Source organism: Ricinus communis, chromosome 8, assembly GCF_019578655.1.
Source record: "Ricinus communis isolate WT05 ecotype wild-type chromosome 8, ASM1957865v1, whole genome shotgun sequence".
Classification (NCBI taxonomy): domain Eukaryota; kingdom Viridiplantae; phylum Streptophyta; class Magnoliopsida; order Malpighiales; family Euphorbiaceae; genus Ricinus; species Ricinus communis.
In genome coordinates, this window is record NC_063263.1 from 13446724 (window position 1) to 13463918 (window position 17195).

At 37.2% G+C, this 17195-nt stretch overlaps 3 protein-coding genes across 5 annotated transcripts; 1 reads left to right on the forward strand and 2 right to left on the reverse strand.

Annotated features, from left to right (window-relative positions):
* The first annotated feature begins 2684 nt into the window (after positions 1–2684).
* Positions 2685–6498, forward strand: LOC8270863. 3 transcript variants are annotated; one of them, XM_015715280.3, is made up of 9 exons: positions 2685–3096; positions 3186–3470; positions 3681–3740; positions 3840–4049; positions 4785–4897; positions 5068–5165; positions 5688–5812; positions 5884–6065; positions 6169–6498. In XM_015715280.3, the coding sequence occupies exons 1-8, from the start codon at positions 2836–2838 to the stop codon at positions 6043–6045; spliced, it is 1314 nt and encodes a 437-aa protein (XP_015570766.1). In that variant the 5' UTR covers positions 2685–2835; the 3' UTR covers positions 6046–6065; positions 6169–6498. The 3 variants fall into 3 exon arrangements, with proteins under 3 accessions (XP_015570766.1, XP_015570765.1, XP_015570764.1); XM_015715279.3 differs by having other exon boundaries at positions 2686–3096; positions 6175–6498; XM_015715278.3 differs by having other exon boundaries at positions 2686–3096; positions 5884–6498.
* A 428-nt stretch (positions 6499–6926) lies between these two features.
* On the reverse strand, positions 6927–10101 carry LOC8270864 (receptor-like protein EIX2). The gene is given in 1 exon segment (XM_015715276.3): positions 6927–10101. A coding segment is annotated over 1 exon segment (2967 nt). The 5' UTR covers positions 10083–10101; the 3' UTR covers positions 6927–7115.
* A 2646-nt stretch (positions 10102–12747) lies between these two features.
* On the reverse strand, positions 12748–16048 carry LOC112533798 (receptor-like protein EIX2). Its single transcript, XM_048377526.1, is given in 3 exon segments — positions 12748–13786; positions 13788–14529; positions 14532–16048. Coding segments are annotated over 3 exon segments (2121 nt in total). The 5' UTR covers positions 15082–16048; the 3' UTR covers positions 12748–12957.
* Between the last annotated feature and the right edge of the window lie 1147 nt (positions 16049–17195).

The window sequence follows — 17195 nt, forward strand, 5'->3', positions numbered from 1 at the left end:
GAGATACAACCTGAGGTTAACAATATGATTGCGGCTACAAAGAGACCAGTCACCTCAATTACACTTGGAGAAATCAATTCACACTCTCTTCCATTAAGAGCTGTGTGATCAACAGGAATTATTCAAAAGGTTGTCTCAAAGGGACTTGATTGTCCAAAAGGCTTGCAACAAAAACCACCTAAAGATCAAGTGCAAAGCCGCCAATCATACAAATCACAAGAAGAAATCCGGACATCATTTCCGGGAAATACACGCTAAAGCGAACAAAAGTTCAGGAAAAGAACCCAAAGAAATTCAAATACTTCCGTAAAAAAGCGGAACCCGGTACAAGTCCGGCGGATGTTTCATCTGCGAAAGAAAGGACATTATGCAAAAAATTGTCCCGGGGAATCCAGAAAAGTCGTGAAAGATGATACAATAGTGAGCATGTCCTTATCTCTTGCAGACTCTTTTGAAGAGGAAATAGAATCCCTACTTTCAGAACAAGAAGATCTAACCCCAGAAAGCTTATTTGGGTTAGAAATGGAGTTCTCAGACTCCACAGAGTCTTCACAAGAATCTTCTTCGGATTCAGATGATAGTGAAATACCAATCTTGATGATTGGTCTGCATGAAGAAAGTCAGAAGGATATTCTGGAAGATGCAATACAATATCCTCTCTCTCCAACCCTATTATCTTCCTTCTTTGTTTCTCCTCCACCTCCTGAAACTTTTCAATTTACTACAAAACCTCCTCCAGTCCCATATATTCCCATACAGATACTATCCTCAAAATACTCCAAGCCTGTTCCAGTAATAGCTTTCTTTGACACTGGAGCTCAAAGAAGCATGATGAACCCAATGGTTCTCCCATCAGAGTATTGGAAGCCCCATGATCAGTTCTTCAGGGCAGCCAACGGTCAAACCTTCAAAACCACCCTGATCACAAGACAGAAGATCGGAATTCAGTTCTTTCCTGATTGCGTTGTATGGACGCACATCATTGGTTCAGATCTTCCAAGCAAGGATATTCTGATAGGATTTGATGTTTATCACCAAGCTCAAAAGCTCCAAATCCTTCCAACTGGTATAAAGTTCAAGAGACAGTTTCGGCCATACACTGAAACTTCAAATCTATTTTCTGTGACGAATACTATTCCTCCATTCCTTTCATACGGAAAAATTCCTTGATTCATCCGAATCCCATTCACATTTCCAACATCCTCTTCCTCCGTGGAAAATCCACAATTCTATATCGGCCTCCCTTCAAACTTAATGAAGACATTAACCCTACTAAAGCCACACACATGGGGATGTCTCCCATGACCTAGCCCTTGCCCGATCGGAATGCGACAACATTACGAAGGTTTAATTGAGCCCACTACTTCACAATGGGCTTGCCAAGCCTTTTATGTGGAGAAAAGGTCTGAAAGAATCCGAGGAAAGAAGAGGCTTGTCATAGACTACAAACCCTTAAACCATTTCCTTCAAGACAACAAATTCCCTCTCCCTCGAATCTCAAATCTCAAGGTCCACATCCAAAAGGCCCAGTACTATTCCAAATTTGACCTAAAGGCGGGCTTTTGGCAACTCGGTATCCGGCAGAGATACAAAGCGCATTTTGTATCCCTAATGCCCAATACCAGTGGACTGTTATGCCTTTTGGGCTCAAGACGGCCCCATCTCAATTCCAGAAGACAATGATTGAGATTTTTGGGCCTATCCTGTACTCTTCTTTGATCTATATCGACGACATCCTTCTATTCTCGGAAATGCGAGAGGACCATCACCAACGGTTCCTTGCCATCATCCAAAAATATGGCATTATGCTATCCGAAAAGAAGAGCTTTATTGGCCAACGAGAAATTGAATTTCTGGAATGCATTTCAAGAATGGCCGATACATATGGTCCCCACTGACAAAGGAACTTGATAATTTTCCGGGAAGAAAATTTATCAAAGAAACAAATTCAACAGTTCCTTGGAATCCTGAATTATGTTCGAGAGGCCATTCCTCACTGTCTAGTTACACGTGCCACCTCTCAAAGATGCTCAAGAAGAACCCTCCTCCATGGGGAGGCCGGAACAAACAACACAAAAATTAAAAGAGCCGGCCCACAATCCGCCACCTCTTACAATCCCGTCGGCCAGGAGAACTTATTCTCCAAACAGATGCATCCCGACTATGCATGGGGGGCCATCCTCCTAGAAAAGCTCCACGACAAAGAACAACTGTGTGGATATGCATCGGAGTTTTCCTCTTGGGAAAAACATTATCACACAACCTACAAGGAAATTCGCGGTCAAGTACGGATAAAAAGTTTGAATTCTTCCGATTGGATGACTTCCGTTCGGATGGACAACTCTTCCTTCCCCAAGATTCTTGAATCCAACCAGAAGACCTTGCCTGAGCCCCAATTACTGAGATTAAAATCATGGTTCAGCAGGTATGACTTTAAGGTTATCAAATTAAATAATATTTTCCATTATTTTTCGTTATTTTTTGAAAACTGTTTTAATAAACTATATAAGATTTGAGTTTATATTATATGTGATACTGAGCTGGCAATGTGAATGAGAATTAATATATTATTACATAACTTAATGATAATATATTATAGTCGTGATCAATATGGAATTAGTATTGGAGTATAGAGATTAAAATGCCTTTTAATAGTATATATTTTCTGACAAACTGACACCAATTATTGTACGGAGCATGCAATAACAAAATACTGTAAATGCAATATTGCTCTTTCCACGTAAAAACGACGAGCACAAACTGCTGTCATATCTTCTTCTTCTTCTGTTCTCTGATAATTATCTTCCTTTTCTCTTAAACAATAAATCAATCACCATGGCTGCATTAGCTATTGCATCATCTTATCCATGGGCTTTGAGAACTTCTTTGTCCAATTCTTCGAGGAAATACCAATCCTGTCCTTCGTCTTTAACTTCTTTCCGGGTTCTCTGCCGTGAAGGATCCCAATCTCAGTCCCAATCTCAATCCCAATCCCAATCCCAATCCCAATCCCAGTCCCAGTCCCAATCAAATGACCTAAAATTCGTTCTTCTTGACGCTTTAGATTCATCAGGAATCAACACTGCACATGCTAGAGTACGTAACAATCGAAACCCAAATCATTTCTTTGATTAAAGATCCTCTGAATTCGGCTTATTCTAATTTTCGCTTAATCCTTTTTGCAGGATTCAAGGAAAGAGTTCCTGTCACAAATTGAGAAATTAACAGTTATAGAGAGAGGGACAAGTATTAGTATTAATAGACGTGTGGATTTAGCAAAAACAGCGCTTTATATAGCAGCTGAAGATGATTCTTTGATATCTCATTCTTCAGTTCCACTTCCTGTTGATTCTTTTGTTGATAGATTATATGATCTTTCAATGGGTTTTTGTTCTGCTTATAGCTCTTCACTTCTATCTTCTCCTGACAAGTTTCTTGATTCTCTGGAGGACTATTTGTATGTCAAGAAGGTAGTTCATTCCAACATTTTTATACCTTTTTTTTTTTTTTCAAAAAGTCATGCCTTTGCAATTCTCTCAACTTTTGGGGCTATCTTTTCAACTGTTGGTATGGAGTCAAAGGCTTGAAAATTCTCTGTGTTTGAATATGTTTGTTTAAAATTACTATTGATTCAATTTTCAAAAGATTTGTTGTTTATACTGATAATGGTTTCTTAGCAGGGTTTTAGAAGAAACAATGGAGGGAGACAACTAGACCCACGAGCTTTATATCTTCATTCTGTAAGGACTTCTGTTATCTAAGTTTGATTTGACTAATATCGAAAATGCTACCATATATAATGTTTTTGTTTGTTTATTTTAATTGAATCTATTGAGCAGGTTTTGACTCATAGAACTGGTTCAGCTGCTATGCTTTCAGTTATATACTCTGAAATTCTGAAACTGCTCAGGATGTGGTCACTTTTGGACTTTAATTGTGAGATTTCCTTTCCTCATGATTGTCATGGTCTTCCTAAAGGATATCATAAGCAGAAAAGCGTGGAGTCTGATCAGCTTCATATAATGACAACACAAACTCTGTTGGAGGAGGTATGTTGAGGCGGCTTTTGCATAGGTTTTCTTATATTCCTTTGTGCTTTCAAGTTTCATTCAACAGTTTCTGTGCATGTTGCGTGCATATCTGATCTGGTCATTCAGGGTACGAGGTCTTCATTAGCATAGGCCTCATTTCTGAATTCTATCATCTTATGAAGCTATTAGTGGTATAATCGATTGAGTTTAAGAATTAAGTAGAAATTGAACTTGTGTTCTCTTTCACCCTCTGTTTCTATATTTTGTATTTCAAAATTTATCGGAAAGGCTAGTGGGTATAGTTTGTGATAATTGAATGATGCAAAAAGAAAAAGAAAATGTATCAGATGCAGAGTGGTAGAAGGGGTGTCCATAGATTTTCAAGCTGTGTTAATTGATCCTTTAATGTTTATATTGAACAAAGCATACAACTAGGACATCCATTTGGTTGCCCACATTCAAAGTGACGTAATTAATAAATTTGGGCAGTCTGTTTTCAGCAGTTTCCTTATTTACTGATGCGGAGCTTAAAGGTTTTCATCAATTTTACTTATTTCTGATATTAGAGCTTAAGTCAATGCAGTTTGGTTTAACTTTTAGTTGGGTTTATTGTGGTAGGTACCATGCCATGCTAGCATGTGTGCTTTTTGAAGTGCAGTAGTTTTCTGCCTCAGGTTGTCCATTTTATATGATGTTCTGGGTTCGCCTAGCTTATTTTTGTTTTTTCTCCTTACAGTAGACTGTATTATGCAGATTTTGAGAAATTTGAAGGAGACTTTCTGGCCATTTCAACAGGATTATTCTAAGAGTTCATTTTTAAGGGCAGCAGATGCTGCAAATTGTATTGACAGATCTACTGAACAAAGGTACTGTTAGTGCTACTTTGCTATTCAGTTTCTGCTAAAGAATGTGAAACTTAGCATTCTTTTTCCTAAGTGAAGGCCTATCTTCCCCTCTTTTTTCTTTTTTTATGTCCCTCCTGCCTATCTGTTCTGTGTGCTAACACATGTTGATGCATACGCTTTTTCTATTGCAGCGGCTATCAGCTTGCTTCTGCAAAGGCCGCCCAACATAGGCTAGACCGTGGTGTTTGGACTAGTGTACTTTTTGGGGATATGAGACGTGCTTTATCTGGTATCTAGAAAAAAAGTTCCATTTATTTATTTCTCATTCCTTTTCCCTTTTTTGGTATTAAATAGATATTTGAGATGTCAGTTTAATGATTCATGCTTGTGAAACCAATATCTTTTTTGTATTTGCTTTCGAGTCTCTCATAGGCCTTGGTGGTCTACTCTTATCTCATTTATTTTCCAATCATTTCCTTGATCACAGTGACACTTTTTTGTTATACTTTTATTTTCAAGGTTTTCAAGTTTGTAGGATGATAATCAGATATCCTGTAGAATAGCCTATAGTTTATTGGTTTACAAATAGAAGCCAGTTGTTAATTAGAAAAAGAAAGTAGATAACACATTGAATAGCTTTTCATTCCCTCGCTTCCTTGCTCCTTGGTTCACTGATTCGTCTTTTATTGTATGGAAATGGGATCGGTGATTGTGCTTAATGCAAGATTAATCTTACTAATTTACGGCTTCTCGTGATGCTATGAATTAATATTTATTCTTTTGTGTAAAGAAAGTTTTGTTTTCGTTGCAGCATGTGAACGTCTAATAGTCCTGGATTCTGATACAAAAGAATTAAGAGATTACAGCATTCTTTTGTACCATTGTGGATTTTATGAACAATCTCTGCAATATCTCAAGCTGTATCAAGAAAGAAAGGTATTTACTAAGCAGCTTACTTTAGAACTTCGTATCAAATGAACTAAATGAAATTGGTTTATCGGCTGCAGATTTCTTCATTACAAATGCAATCATTCAGTAAAACCAGCATCCTAGAGGAGGATGCTGTGGGGAAATTGATGACACGCCTTACCCTGATTTCAATGGAGGAAGGTTGGAGCAAGCCTTCACATGTTAGAAATTTTCTTGGAAGCAACTCAGAACCGTGGTAGAGCCTTATGTTTTACACACAGTAAGAAAGCCTTCCGTTCCTGTCTCTCTAAGCACAGTTAAAACTTGGTCATTCAAAGTGGGAAGATATTGGAATTTTATACTCATTTATGCATTTCTACAAGGAACAGCCAATCCCGGAAGGGTTTCAGCTCTTACGAAATTACCAGGAATAGCATGAACCCTCGGTCAATTGGATGCATGCTTCTAAATGTAAAACCTGGTTTCTCTTGGTTAGCTGGATGGAGGTATGTTTGTAATTATTAAGATCAATCTTTTCCTTTTTCTTTTCTCTTGCAGAAGCTCAAGTTGACATGCTGTTAACATTTAGCAATCTTCGTAAATAGTTATATGTATAGGTATAATACTACCTGCTTATGATAATGTAATATAGGAAAATGCAATCGTAGAAAAAGGATAGAATGCTTCCAATATATTTTTCTTTTTGCTTTCAAGTATCTCTGACTGTTGAGACTCATAGTTCATGAGCCTTGATTGCTATGAATGAGAGAAGAGAGGAGAATCATAGAATTACAAAAATAGCAGAGACCAATAAGAAAATTTGATTTATCGTAACAACTGCATTACAATTCACAATTTCAACATTGAAGTTCTTTGTTACAAGAATCTTTTTGACTGTACAAAATTGCTACAACTAATAACTTAAACTACCTAAATGACTTGTAACCAACTAAAATGGCTCGCAACTTTTTAACCCAAAAAATCCTCCAAGTTTCAGCTTAACAATTTACAAGTACCTTGCTTCCTGCATTTTGTAACTATAGGCCTGAGAAATATAAAATATGCTCACATATTTGGAAGATAAATAATATATCTTTCATCTTAAGATCATGTTAAACTTATAAAGCAATCACAAAGCACAGAGGCCCCCTGCACAACATATAATTTTTCATTAAATGCAATTCAGAAGTACACAACAATCAGAAAAACCATACAGAAACACCCTTACAGCAAACATGAAGCTAAAGTTTTTGACCGACTTATTCAGACATATATAGCAGGAAAAGACATCTTACAGTCCACAAATTCATTTTGTTTTAGTTGATTCCCATTAATTTAGGACTCTAACAACATAGACATGAAACCACACCCAAATTTTGTTCCAAAAACGATTTAGGAATTCAAAATAGAAATGCCTCCATCGTCTGTTAAACGCCAAGGGACCCACTACAACCCAAAACCCCACTACAAATCCAGGTGCAACGCTCACACAGAAGTAGAACCAATCCACTGCTTCCGTTTGGTCGTCTTTTGTTGTGCTTTCTTTCTCAATCCCAACTGTAGGATCATCTAAATTGCAGTTCTTGGTAACCGGAGGCCCACAAAGGTCGTTGCCAATGAAACTGGACGAATTGAAACTTTGCATTTGAGTGCCTAAAGGAATTTGTCCTGACAATTTGTTGTTGGATAAGTTCAAGTTGCTCAAAAATGTCAAGCTTGACATGCTTTGTGGGATTTCACCAACGAGCTGGTTCCGAGAAAAATCAAGTGATTCCAATAATTTCATAGCACCTATATCATTTGGAATTCTCCCACTTAATAGATTATGGGAAAAATTTTAAAATCGCAATCCTCTAATGCTTGTTATTCCCTTAGGAATCTCTCCACATAATTGATTGTCTGACAAGTCTATGCTCCTTACTAGACGAAGAAAGCTGCCATAATTAGCCATTCTTCCCTTTGTCATAATTGAAGAACCCTCTATCAATGAATATCCATCAACAACCAACGTAAATGCCTCTTCTTCACTGTTCAAATCAGCAACCATTGCACTCAATTTATTGATACATATTGGTATAGTGCCATTGAAATTGTTGCAAGCAAGATCCAAAATTTGCAAAGAAGTCATGTGGCAAAGTTTCTCGGAAATGTGACCATGAAACTTATTCCCACGGAGTTTGAGAAATACCAACTGAGAAAGTCGTTTCCCTATCCATGTTGAAATGTCTCCTCCCAACTCATTTTCACTCAAGTCAATTAACAATAGTTTGTTACAATGTTGAAGTGAAAATGGTATTTCACCGGAAAGTTTGTTGTTGTTGAGGTATAAAAACTTGAGCTGACTTAAGGTTCCAATGGATTTAGGGATTTTTCCGCTGAAGTTATTGTTGCTTAAATCTATGAATTCCAGATCTTTCAAGTTCTTCCAACAATCTGGTATCTCACCGGATAAACGATTTCCCCTAAGGCTAAGAAATCGTATAGCCTTCAGCTCATGCATCTTGTCACACAAAAGGTTAGATATTGACCCCGAAAATGAATTGTTTGGAAGATTTAACAGTTGGAGATTGGAAGAGACACGAGGTAGTGGACCTTCAAAGTGATTTGAGCTCAAGTCAATCCATGATTCAACAGAATCCATGGAACCGGTTGTGCTCAAATTGATATATGGAATATTCCCATGCATTTGATTATGAGAGAGATCAATAAAAAAAGATGAGAAAGACAAGTTAAGGAACCAAAGGGGAAGGGTACTTGAAATTTTTGAGTAGGACAAGTCGAGATGATTTAATTGCTTTAGGGAACGAATCCATGATGGAAACTGAGGACCAACTTGCCAATATCTCAGATGTAAGCTTGTAAGACCTTGAAAAGGAGGAACCCAATCAGGACTAACTCTCAAACTCAGTTGGTTTCCAGCTGCATAAAAATACCTTAAAGTTGTAAGGTTTGCAAAGTGGATTTCGGAAACATCACCCTTTAATAAATTTTTAGAAATATCTATATCCTCTAAGAATTTCAGCTCTCCTAAAATCTCTGGAATTGGACCAGAAATTGAATTATCATAAACACTCAGGAAGACTAAGTTTTTAAATTGTTCGAGACGATTAGTGAAATGACCTGGTAAATGATTAGAAGACAAATTCAATAACTTTAATCTCTCTGGAGCACACTTTGATAAAATTTCAAAGACCTCATTTATCTCTTGGCTCAATTTGTTGAATGACAAATCAAGTAACCTCAAATTGCAAAGATTTTTGGAGGCTATTGGAATTCCTCCTTCAAGACTATTACCTGACAAGTCAAGAAGATTGAGGGAAGTCAAATTACCAATAGCACTTGGAATGGAAGAATTGAAATTATTGTGAGATAAAACAAGTTTCTCGAGTGAGGTTAAGTTTAGAAGATGAATCGGAATTTCTTCAACAAAACTATTATTTGAAAGACAAAGAGAGGTCAACTTTTCAAGACTAAAAATCCAATGGGGCACTGACAGCCCAAGATTGTTCCTTGACAAATCAAGGATGGCGAGGGATGAAAAGTTGGCAGAAGGAAGTGGAGCTGGATTAACTTGGTAAAGTTGACACAATGACAAGTGTAGTTCAACAAGAGAAGGCAGTGTGTTTAACACATCAAACCAATCGATGGCTTTGCTAAGGTCCACACCACTCAAGGCGAGAAATTCCAGTGATGCAAGACCAGAAACCCAGTTTAAACTCTCCACATAAAGAGTATAATTATTTTCAAATTGATCAACATTGATATTGAGGTATTGCAAATTTGAGAGATTTCCAAGCTGATGAGGAATCATTCCTCCAAATCCTGCACTAGAGAGGTCAAGAAATCTTAGACTTCCCATAGACCCAAGGAACCTGGGGATCTGACTTCCTTCAAAATTATTGTGGCTTAAGTCGAAGGATATCAAATGCTTCAGGTTTACCAAAGAATGACTAATCTTACCTCCAAACGCTGACCTTTCCCAGTATTCTTCATAGTCACCAGTGAAATTAGAGGCAGCGTAAGAAGGAGTTGAAAGTTGGAGTTCAATGACATGGCCGGTGAAATCATCACAAATGACTCCAAACCATGTACAACAGTCCGCATCATAACCCCAAGATGCAAGCCGGCGTGAAGGATCAGTGAGTCCATGCTTGAACATCAAAAGAGCTTCTTTCTCAATTTGATTGCAGCCACTAGCATTGAAGCAGAGGCCAACACTAATAATAGTTGTTGCCAGAAGAAACAAAAGGAAAGGAAGTGCAACATGAACAGTCCTCATTGATCTTGTAATGACCATGCAAATGCTAAAGCTTAACTTATACTTGGAATGAGATGAACGTGGGAAATGCATGGAATAGTATTTATAATGTTTTACATGGAAAGCATTTGGGAGTCTCCTTTGATTTTCCACTCACCATTCTTTATTTCTTGTCGTGTGTATTTGATTTTGGTGGAATAATTCGTGCAGTTTATCTGCTACTAGTGTTTTCATATTAATTCTTGTGTTATCATTTTATTATGTATATGATTCACGCTAATTAAAAGATTATTTGATATGTCAAATTATTACTTGCAATTTATAGACCGATATTTATACGAAATAAATCAAGGTGCATTGGTGGTTGAATATATATTCAGTAATTATATCTTAGTTTCAAAAAAGAATTAGTTATAATCTTAAAATTCTAGTTATAAATAATAAATTATAGTGTAAAAGTTATTAATTCTATTAGATATTAATCAAATAAAAATAGTAATAATAATAATAATAATAATAATAATAATTCTGTTATTAAGATTAAGACATATTACAACTTGAAAGAGTCAAATTTATTAAATTATTTAATTTTCTAAAAAAAAAATTTCCAAATAAATAAAATTTTCATTTTCAAGCGATTATAATAATTTTTAAAAATTTAAATTCTTATATATAAATTGAAAAATATTAAACATTCTATCTTTCTATTTTATTTTTTATCAATTTGATATAACACCTATTATTTTTATAAAATTATCTTTAATTTTAAAATATAAAAAGATAAATTTATAAAAAAAAAAAAAAAAAAAAAGAACTATCCAGGCATTAGTGGAATTGAATTAAGAGTTCACCACTCTTATAATGAAGTCAAGTATAGGAACTTTTTTAAATGTGACAGATAGTCATGTCAAGTCTACTCCACTAGTCTTGCTTTTTTGGCAATGCCAAGTAAATGATAATGGTGCTGTCATGGAATTTTCTTAGGGACATTCTCCATAAAAAGAAAGACTTGGAGTTTATTATATTTTGTCGTCAATGTAATTACAGAAATCAATATTGTCATAAATTAGAATTTTTCTTTGGTTTATCAATGGTTGATATTGGCTAAGTAAAGGTGGTGAACGAGGAGTCATGAATTTCTTAATACTTGTCCAATTGTTGTTGCTTAATCCCTTTTGAGTTAATTTTAGGAGATTAGACTTATTATATACTAATTTAACCATTTAGGGCGTGGAAAGAACACTAACCGTGCTTCATGCCTACTAAAAGGACTTTACTCTGATAGGTTAGACTTAATTTTTGTGAGTCAATGTTTTTGCATTTCTTTTTCTCTTTTAATGTTCTCTCAGCAATGACATCATTACAAGCTAATTTTGTGGGTGGGCAGCAAAAGCATTCTTCCTTTCTGTACCTTTGCTCCATTGTAAATCATATAAAACAAAAGAAAAATGAGTTGAATCATGCTTGCAAGGAATGAGTTGCTACCATCTCATGTGGGCTTGTTAATGTGGATTCTGTAAAAGTTTTGGGTTTGGGACAAACGGTACATGGGTTATCTGCCTAGGCCTAGAAGCCCTTGTGGTGGGACTGAGCTGCCTGTGGCTGTTGCAATGCATCCAAAACGTATAGCTTGGGATCGAGTCAGGGGCTATAGAGTGACTACAAACTGCAAGAGGTTTGCTGCTATGGAGGAGCTGCCGTAGCTCATGTTGAATGTGCATGTAGGGTTGTTGGGTACCTGCTATAATTTCACATGTATTTTAGTCTTATATGACATATATAATTTTGTGAATTGTGCTAATCATGATTCCTATTGTTTGCAATTTATACTTCTAGAGTTCCTGACTGTTGGGTTCTCCCACGTACTACTTAATGAAGAAAATAGGTAAATACAAACAGGAAGAGGCATATCTTCTTGAAAGAATTTAGCATTAATACAAAATAGTGTTACAAATATCATAGGATCAGTGATTTAAGGCAGTAGTTAAAGTAATCAGGATACGCAGGAGTTAATTTCTGATTTCATAGGGTTAAAGAAGTAATGTATAATCGGGTCGAGTGCCTGGTAATATTATACATCGGGCTTCTGCGTTGCATTCAATTTAGATCTCCATTCTCATTGAAAACAGAGCACTAAAAACAAAGGCCAAGTGACCTTGAGGAGCTCCACAACCAACAGTTTTGAACCATTGCTGCAATATCTCAAGTTCTATCAAGAAGTATAGGTATTTCTACCCGGCCTACTTTAGAACTACTGAATTAAATTTTATTGATTTGCTGCAGAGCTCTCCATTAGAAAGGCAATCATCCAATAAATCTAAATCTCGTAACCTGATGGAAGATGCCATATGAAATCTAAATCTTGCCCTCATTTCAGTGGAGGAAGGTTGCAGCAAGCCTTCACATGTTCGAAATTTTTTTGGCAATAATTCTGAACCATGGAACCGATGGTAGAGTTTTGTGCTTCGCGCGCATTGATGAAGCCTCATGTTCCTCTCTTTCTAACATAAGTTAAAACTTGAGCGGAATTTTGAACTCAATTATGGATTTTCCTCAAGAAGCAGAGCATCTCGGTATTGCTCATGCGATTAGTAGCAACATAGCACGGAACATCAGTCAATTGGAGCTGGCTAGTGTCTCAGTGCATGGTTCAATCGTGTGAAGCCTGGTTTTTCTTGGGGAGAGTGGACTTGGATCAACTGGATGTGTTACTGTATATCATTGTTGACATTCTTCTTCTTTTCTTTTCTCTCTTACAAAAGTTCAAGTAGCCATGCCATCTTTGCAAATAATAAGCTAAAGCTTACAGCTAGCCTGCTTAATTAATGGCAGAATGGACACGTAATTACATCTTTATATATGGAAAAGTATGCTATTTGTAACCTGAGAAGGTGGCTAGATATATATGCAAGATTCACATTAAACGCCACCAACTTTTGTCCCACAAACTGTCCAGGAATCGAAAGTATACTTGCCTCCATCGTCTGTTCAAAACTAAAGGACCGAATGCACCCCAGAAGCCAACCACAAATCCAAGTGCCACGCTCACATAGAACCAATTCACTTCTTGACCATTTTGATCATCTCCTCTTCCATCTATAGTGCCTGGTAGTTCACTGTCTCCACTGCAATTCATTGTGACTGGTGGTCCACAAAGTTCTTTGTTGCCCTTGAAGCTGAATGAACTAAAGCTTTGTAGTTGAGTGCCGGTAGGGATTCTTCCGGTCAAGTTGTTGAAGGATAAGTTCAAAAAACTAAGAAATGTCAACTTGGCCATGCTCCGAGGGATTTCACCAAAAAGTTGATTTTGAGAGAAATCCAAAGATTCCAGTGATTCCATATCACCTATATCTGTAGGAATTCTGCCAGTCAATAAATTATGCGACAAGTTCAAAGATTGCAACCCTTTTAAGCTTATTGTTTCCTCTGGAATCTCTCCAGACAATTTATTTTTTGAGAGATCTATACTCCTTACGAATTTGAGAATGCTGCTATATCCATCCATCTTCCCTTTCATGACAAGGAACATGCTTTCATAAAATGGCCATGAAGAAGCATCTCCCTCTAGAAGCATACCTATGGAATCATCCCTGCTAACCATTGCACTGAAGTTGTTGAGACATTTTGGTATAGTACCAGAGAGATTGTTATCAGCAAGATCCAGAATGTATAAAGAACTCATCAGACAAAGCTTCTTAGGTACGTCGCCCTGAAACTTGTTTGAGCGAAGACTGAGAATAACTTGGAATATTTCCTACCAGTTGATTTTGACCAAGGTCAAGAGTGGACAATCCTGTGCAATTTCTGAGAGACGGTGGAATTTCGCCAGTGAGACTATTATTGCGAAGATGCAACGATTCAAGACGGCTTAAACCTCCAATAGACCTGGGAATAGTTCCACTCAAATTGTTATTGCTTAAATTTATGACCACCAGTCCATCCCAACTCATCCAACAATCTGGCAACTCTCCTGATAAATGATTGTCCCCAAGATCAAGAACTTCTAAGAATCTTAGCTCGTTCATCTTGTGACATAAGAACTTGGATATAGGTCCTGAAAATGAATTATTGGAAAGATACAATGCTCTCGCGTTGGAGTAGATGTATGGCAATGGACCCTGGAAACGATTTGAACTCAAGTCAATCAATTCGCCAGAGTATTCCCGGACTTGTTCTTGTGGAATTACTCCATGAATTTGATTGTGAGAGATATTTAAGTAACTCAAATTAGAAGAAAAGTTCCAGAACCAAAAAGGAATAGTACTTGCAATTCCTGAGTTTGACAAATTCAAATGATATAAAAACTTTAATGAATGGATTCAGTAGGGAAATTCAGGACCGAGATTCCACGACCCCAAATCCAAATAGTACAGATAAGGTGGTGGACTCCAATTAGGATCAACTCTCAACCTCAGTTGATTCCCAGAAGCATCAAATTTCCACAATTTTGTGAGTCTTGCAAAGTGACTTTCGGAAACATCACCCTTAATGAGTTATAAGAATGATCTACTGTTTCTAACTCTGCAAGTTCTCCAAAACTTAGAGGGAGAGTTTTATTCAAGTTGTTCTGAGAAAGGTCCAGGAGTTTCATGAATTTCAGATCTCCTATAGAGAGAGGAATTGGACCAGAAATGGAATTACCTGATAGAGAAAGATAGGTTAAATTTTTAAATTGACCAAGATGATTGGGCAAATGACCAGATAATTGGCAATCAGATAAAAGTAGCTCCTCTAGCCTATTTGATACACATGGAAGTAAAATCTTAAAAATATCATTTATCTCTTGCCCTAGTTTAATCTTTTCCAAGTCAAGTGACCTTAAATTGCAGAACGATGCTGGAATACCTCCATTTAGTTCATTATAGGACAATTTAAGGCCAATGAGAGAAGTCATGTTCCCAAAGGCACTTGAGATTTTACCTTGCAAATTATTGTGAGCAAGGTTGAGGAACTCAAGACTGCTAAAACCATATAACCAACTGGGTATAGAAGAATTTAAATCATTACCAGATAGATCGAGTTCTCTAAGTGAAGTCATGTTTGAATAAGCTCTAGGACCCGATGTCCAAATCGATTGTTTGACAAATAAAGGACGGAAAGGGATGGAAAGGTAGCATTAAGAGATGGAGGAGTAAGATAAAGAGGAGACAAAGGTAATGTAATTCTACCAGGGAAGGGAGAGAGTTCGTCACCGTTAGCCAATCAGAAGCTTCAATAAACACATAACTTAAGTCCAAAAATTCTAGTGAAGAAAGATTAGAAAGCCAATGGAGATGTTCAGCGGACAGTCCAATATTATGAAGATCAAGAAAGTATAAATATGAGAGATTTCCAATCTGAGGAGGAACGGTGCCGAAAAAACCAGATAAACCAAGGTTAAGGAATCTTAAACTCACCATATTGCCAAGAAACTCGGAGATGCGAATTCGAAAACTGTTGTTGCTTAGGTCCAAGAACCTCAGATGCTTCAAGTTGAGCAAAGAAGGATTGATATTACCGCCAAACAAATAGTCGTAATAATCAACAGTGTTATTGGGGGAATAATATTCATCTTGAGAAAGACTTGCAAGATGGAGCTCAAGGACATGGCCTGTTGTCACAGGTAATTCCAGACCACCTACAACAGTCTCCATCACCAGGCCAGGAGGCAAGCCGGTTTGAAGTATCAGTCAGATCATTCTTGAACGTCAAAAGAGCCTCTCTTTCACTCTGAATGCAGCCAGCGCTGCTGAAGTTTCCTTGACAGAGGCCAGCATTAATCATAGTTGCTAGGAACAAAAACCGAAGGAAAGGGATTTCGAAAGTAGTGATTCTCATTTTTCTTTTCAGGAACTTGGTTAAATGCTATGAATGTTGGAGTATTTATTCTTGTGAAGACTGAAGATTTCCTGCTTATTGGTGCTTGATAACACCAACAACAAGTTTAATCTTCTCAGAAATGACCAGGATATGTCAGTGAGACTTTGGACGTTGACTGCCCCTTCTTGTGGAAATTTCCGATATCTTTAAGATTGGAGAGAGAAGTCCCAATTGCACCCAAAAGTGGGTTCTGCTAAATGTAGTTTCCCTGTTTAGTCAAATTCTGGTGTGAAGGGGTATCGCCTGTGGGATCCCACTGCCCACAAGGTTATAATCAGCAGGGATGTAATCTTCCTAGAAAATAAATTGAAGGGAGAAGATGATTGCACTTCAAAAGAAAATTCAGAGACTATAACTATACAGGTGGAAAGAAAGTCTACAGAAGAAGATTCTTCTGAAGTAGCACCAGAGCACGAAGAGGAAGAACCAGTCGAGTTTGAAGAGTCAGCCGAAGTTGAAGAGTCAGAACTTGGAAAGGGAAAACGTATAAAATTTACACCAACCTGGCATAAAGATTATGATATAGGCAACAATATCGCATACTGTCTTCTAACTGAGGAAGGAGAGCCATCAACTCTCCAAGAAGCAATGAGCAGTTCAGATGCATCTCAGTGGATGGTAGCAATGCAAGAAGAGATGGAAGCTCTACATAAGAACAAGACTTGGGAGCTTGTGCCACTACCACAAGGAAGAAAGGCCATTGGCAACAAATGGGTCTTTAAGATCAAAAGAAATAGTGATGATCAAGTGGAGCGGTTTCGTGCAAGAATGGTGGTGAAAGGATATGCTCAGAAGGAGGGGATTGACTTCAACGAAATATTTTCCCCTGTGGTTCGATTAACAACTGTTCGAGTAGTCTTGGCGATGTGTGCTACATTTGACTTACATCTAGAGCAGCTAGATGTGAAAACAACTTTTCTCCATGGAGATCTTAAGAAAGAAATTTATATGCTCCAGCCAGAAGGTTTTGAAGAAAAAGGAAAGCGGAACTTGGTTTGTAGGTTGAACAAATCTTTATACGGTTTAAAGCAGGCGCCGAGGTGTTGGTATAAGAGATTTGATTCCTTCATCATGAGCCTTGGATACAACAGACTTAATGCAGACCATTGTGCATATTTCAAGAGGTTTGGTAAAAGTGATTTTGTTATCTTACTGTTGTATGTAGATGACATGTTGGTAGCAGACCCCAACAAAGATCATATTGAAGAACTAAAGGCACAGTTGTCTAGGAATTTGAAATGAAGGACTTGGTACCAGCAAACAAGATTCTAGGGATGCAAATTCACCGAGACA

What these genes read in the sequence shown, in the direction of transcription:
- LOC8270863 (XM_015715280.3), top strand. Translation starts at nt 2,836, where the DNA reads ATGGCTGCATTAGCTATTGCATCATCTTATCCATGGGCTTTGAGAACT. An exon ending in TCAACACTGCACATGCTAGA is followed by an intron (nt 3,097 to 3,185) that starts GTACGTAACAAT and finishes TCCTTTTTGCAG; the next exon opens with GATTCAAGGAAAGAGTTCCT. An exon ending in GAGCTTTATATCTTCATTCT is followed by an intron (nt 3,741 to 3,839) that starts GTAAGGACTTCT and finishes TCTATTGAGCAG; the next exon opens with GTTTTGACTCATAGAACTGG.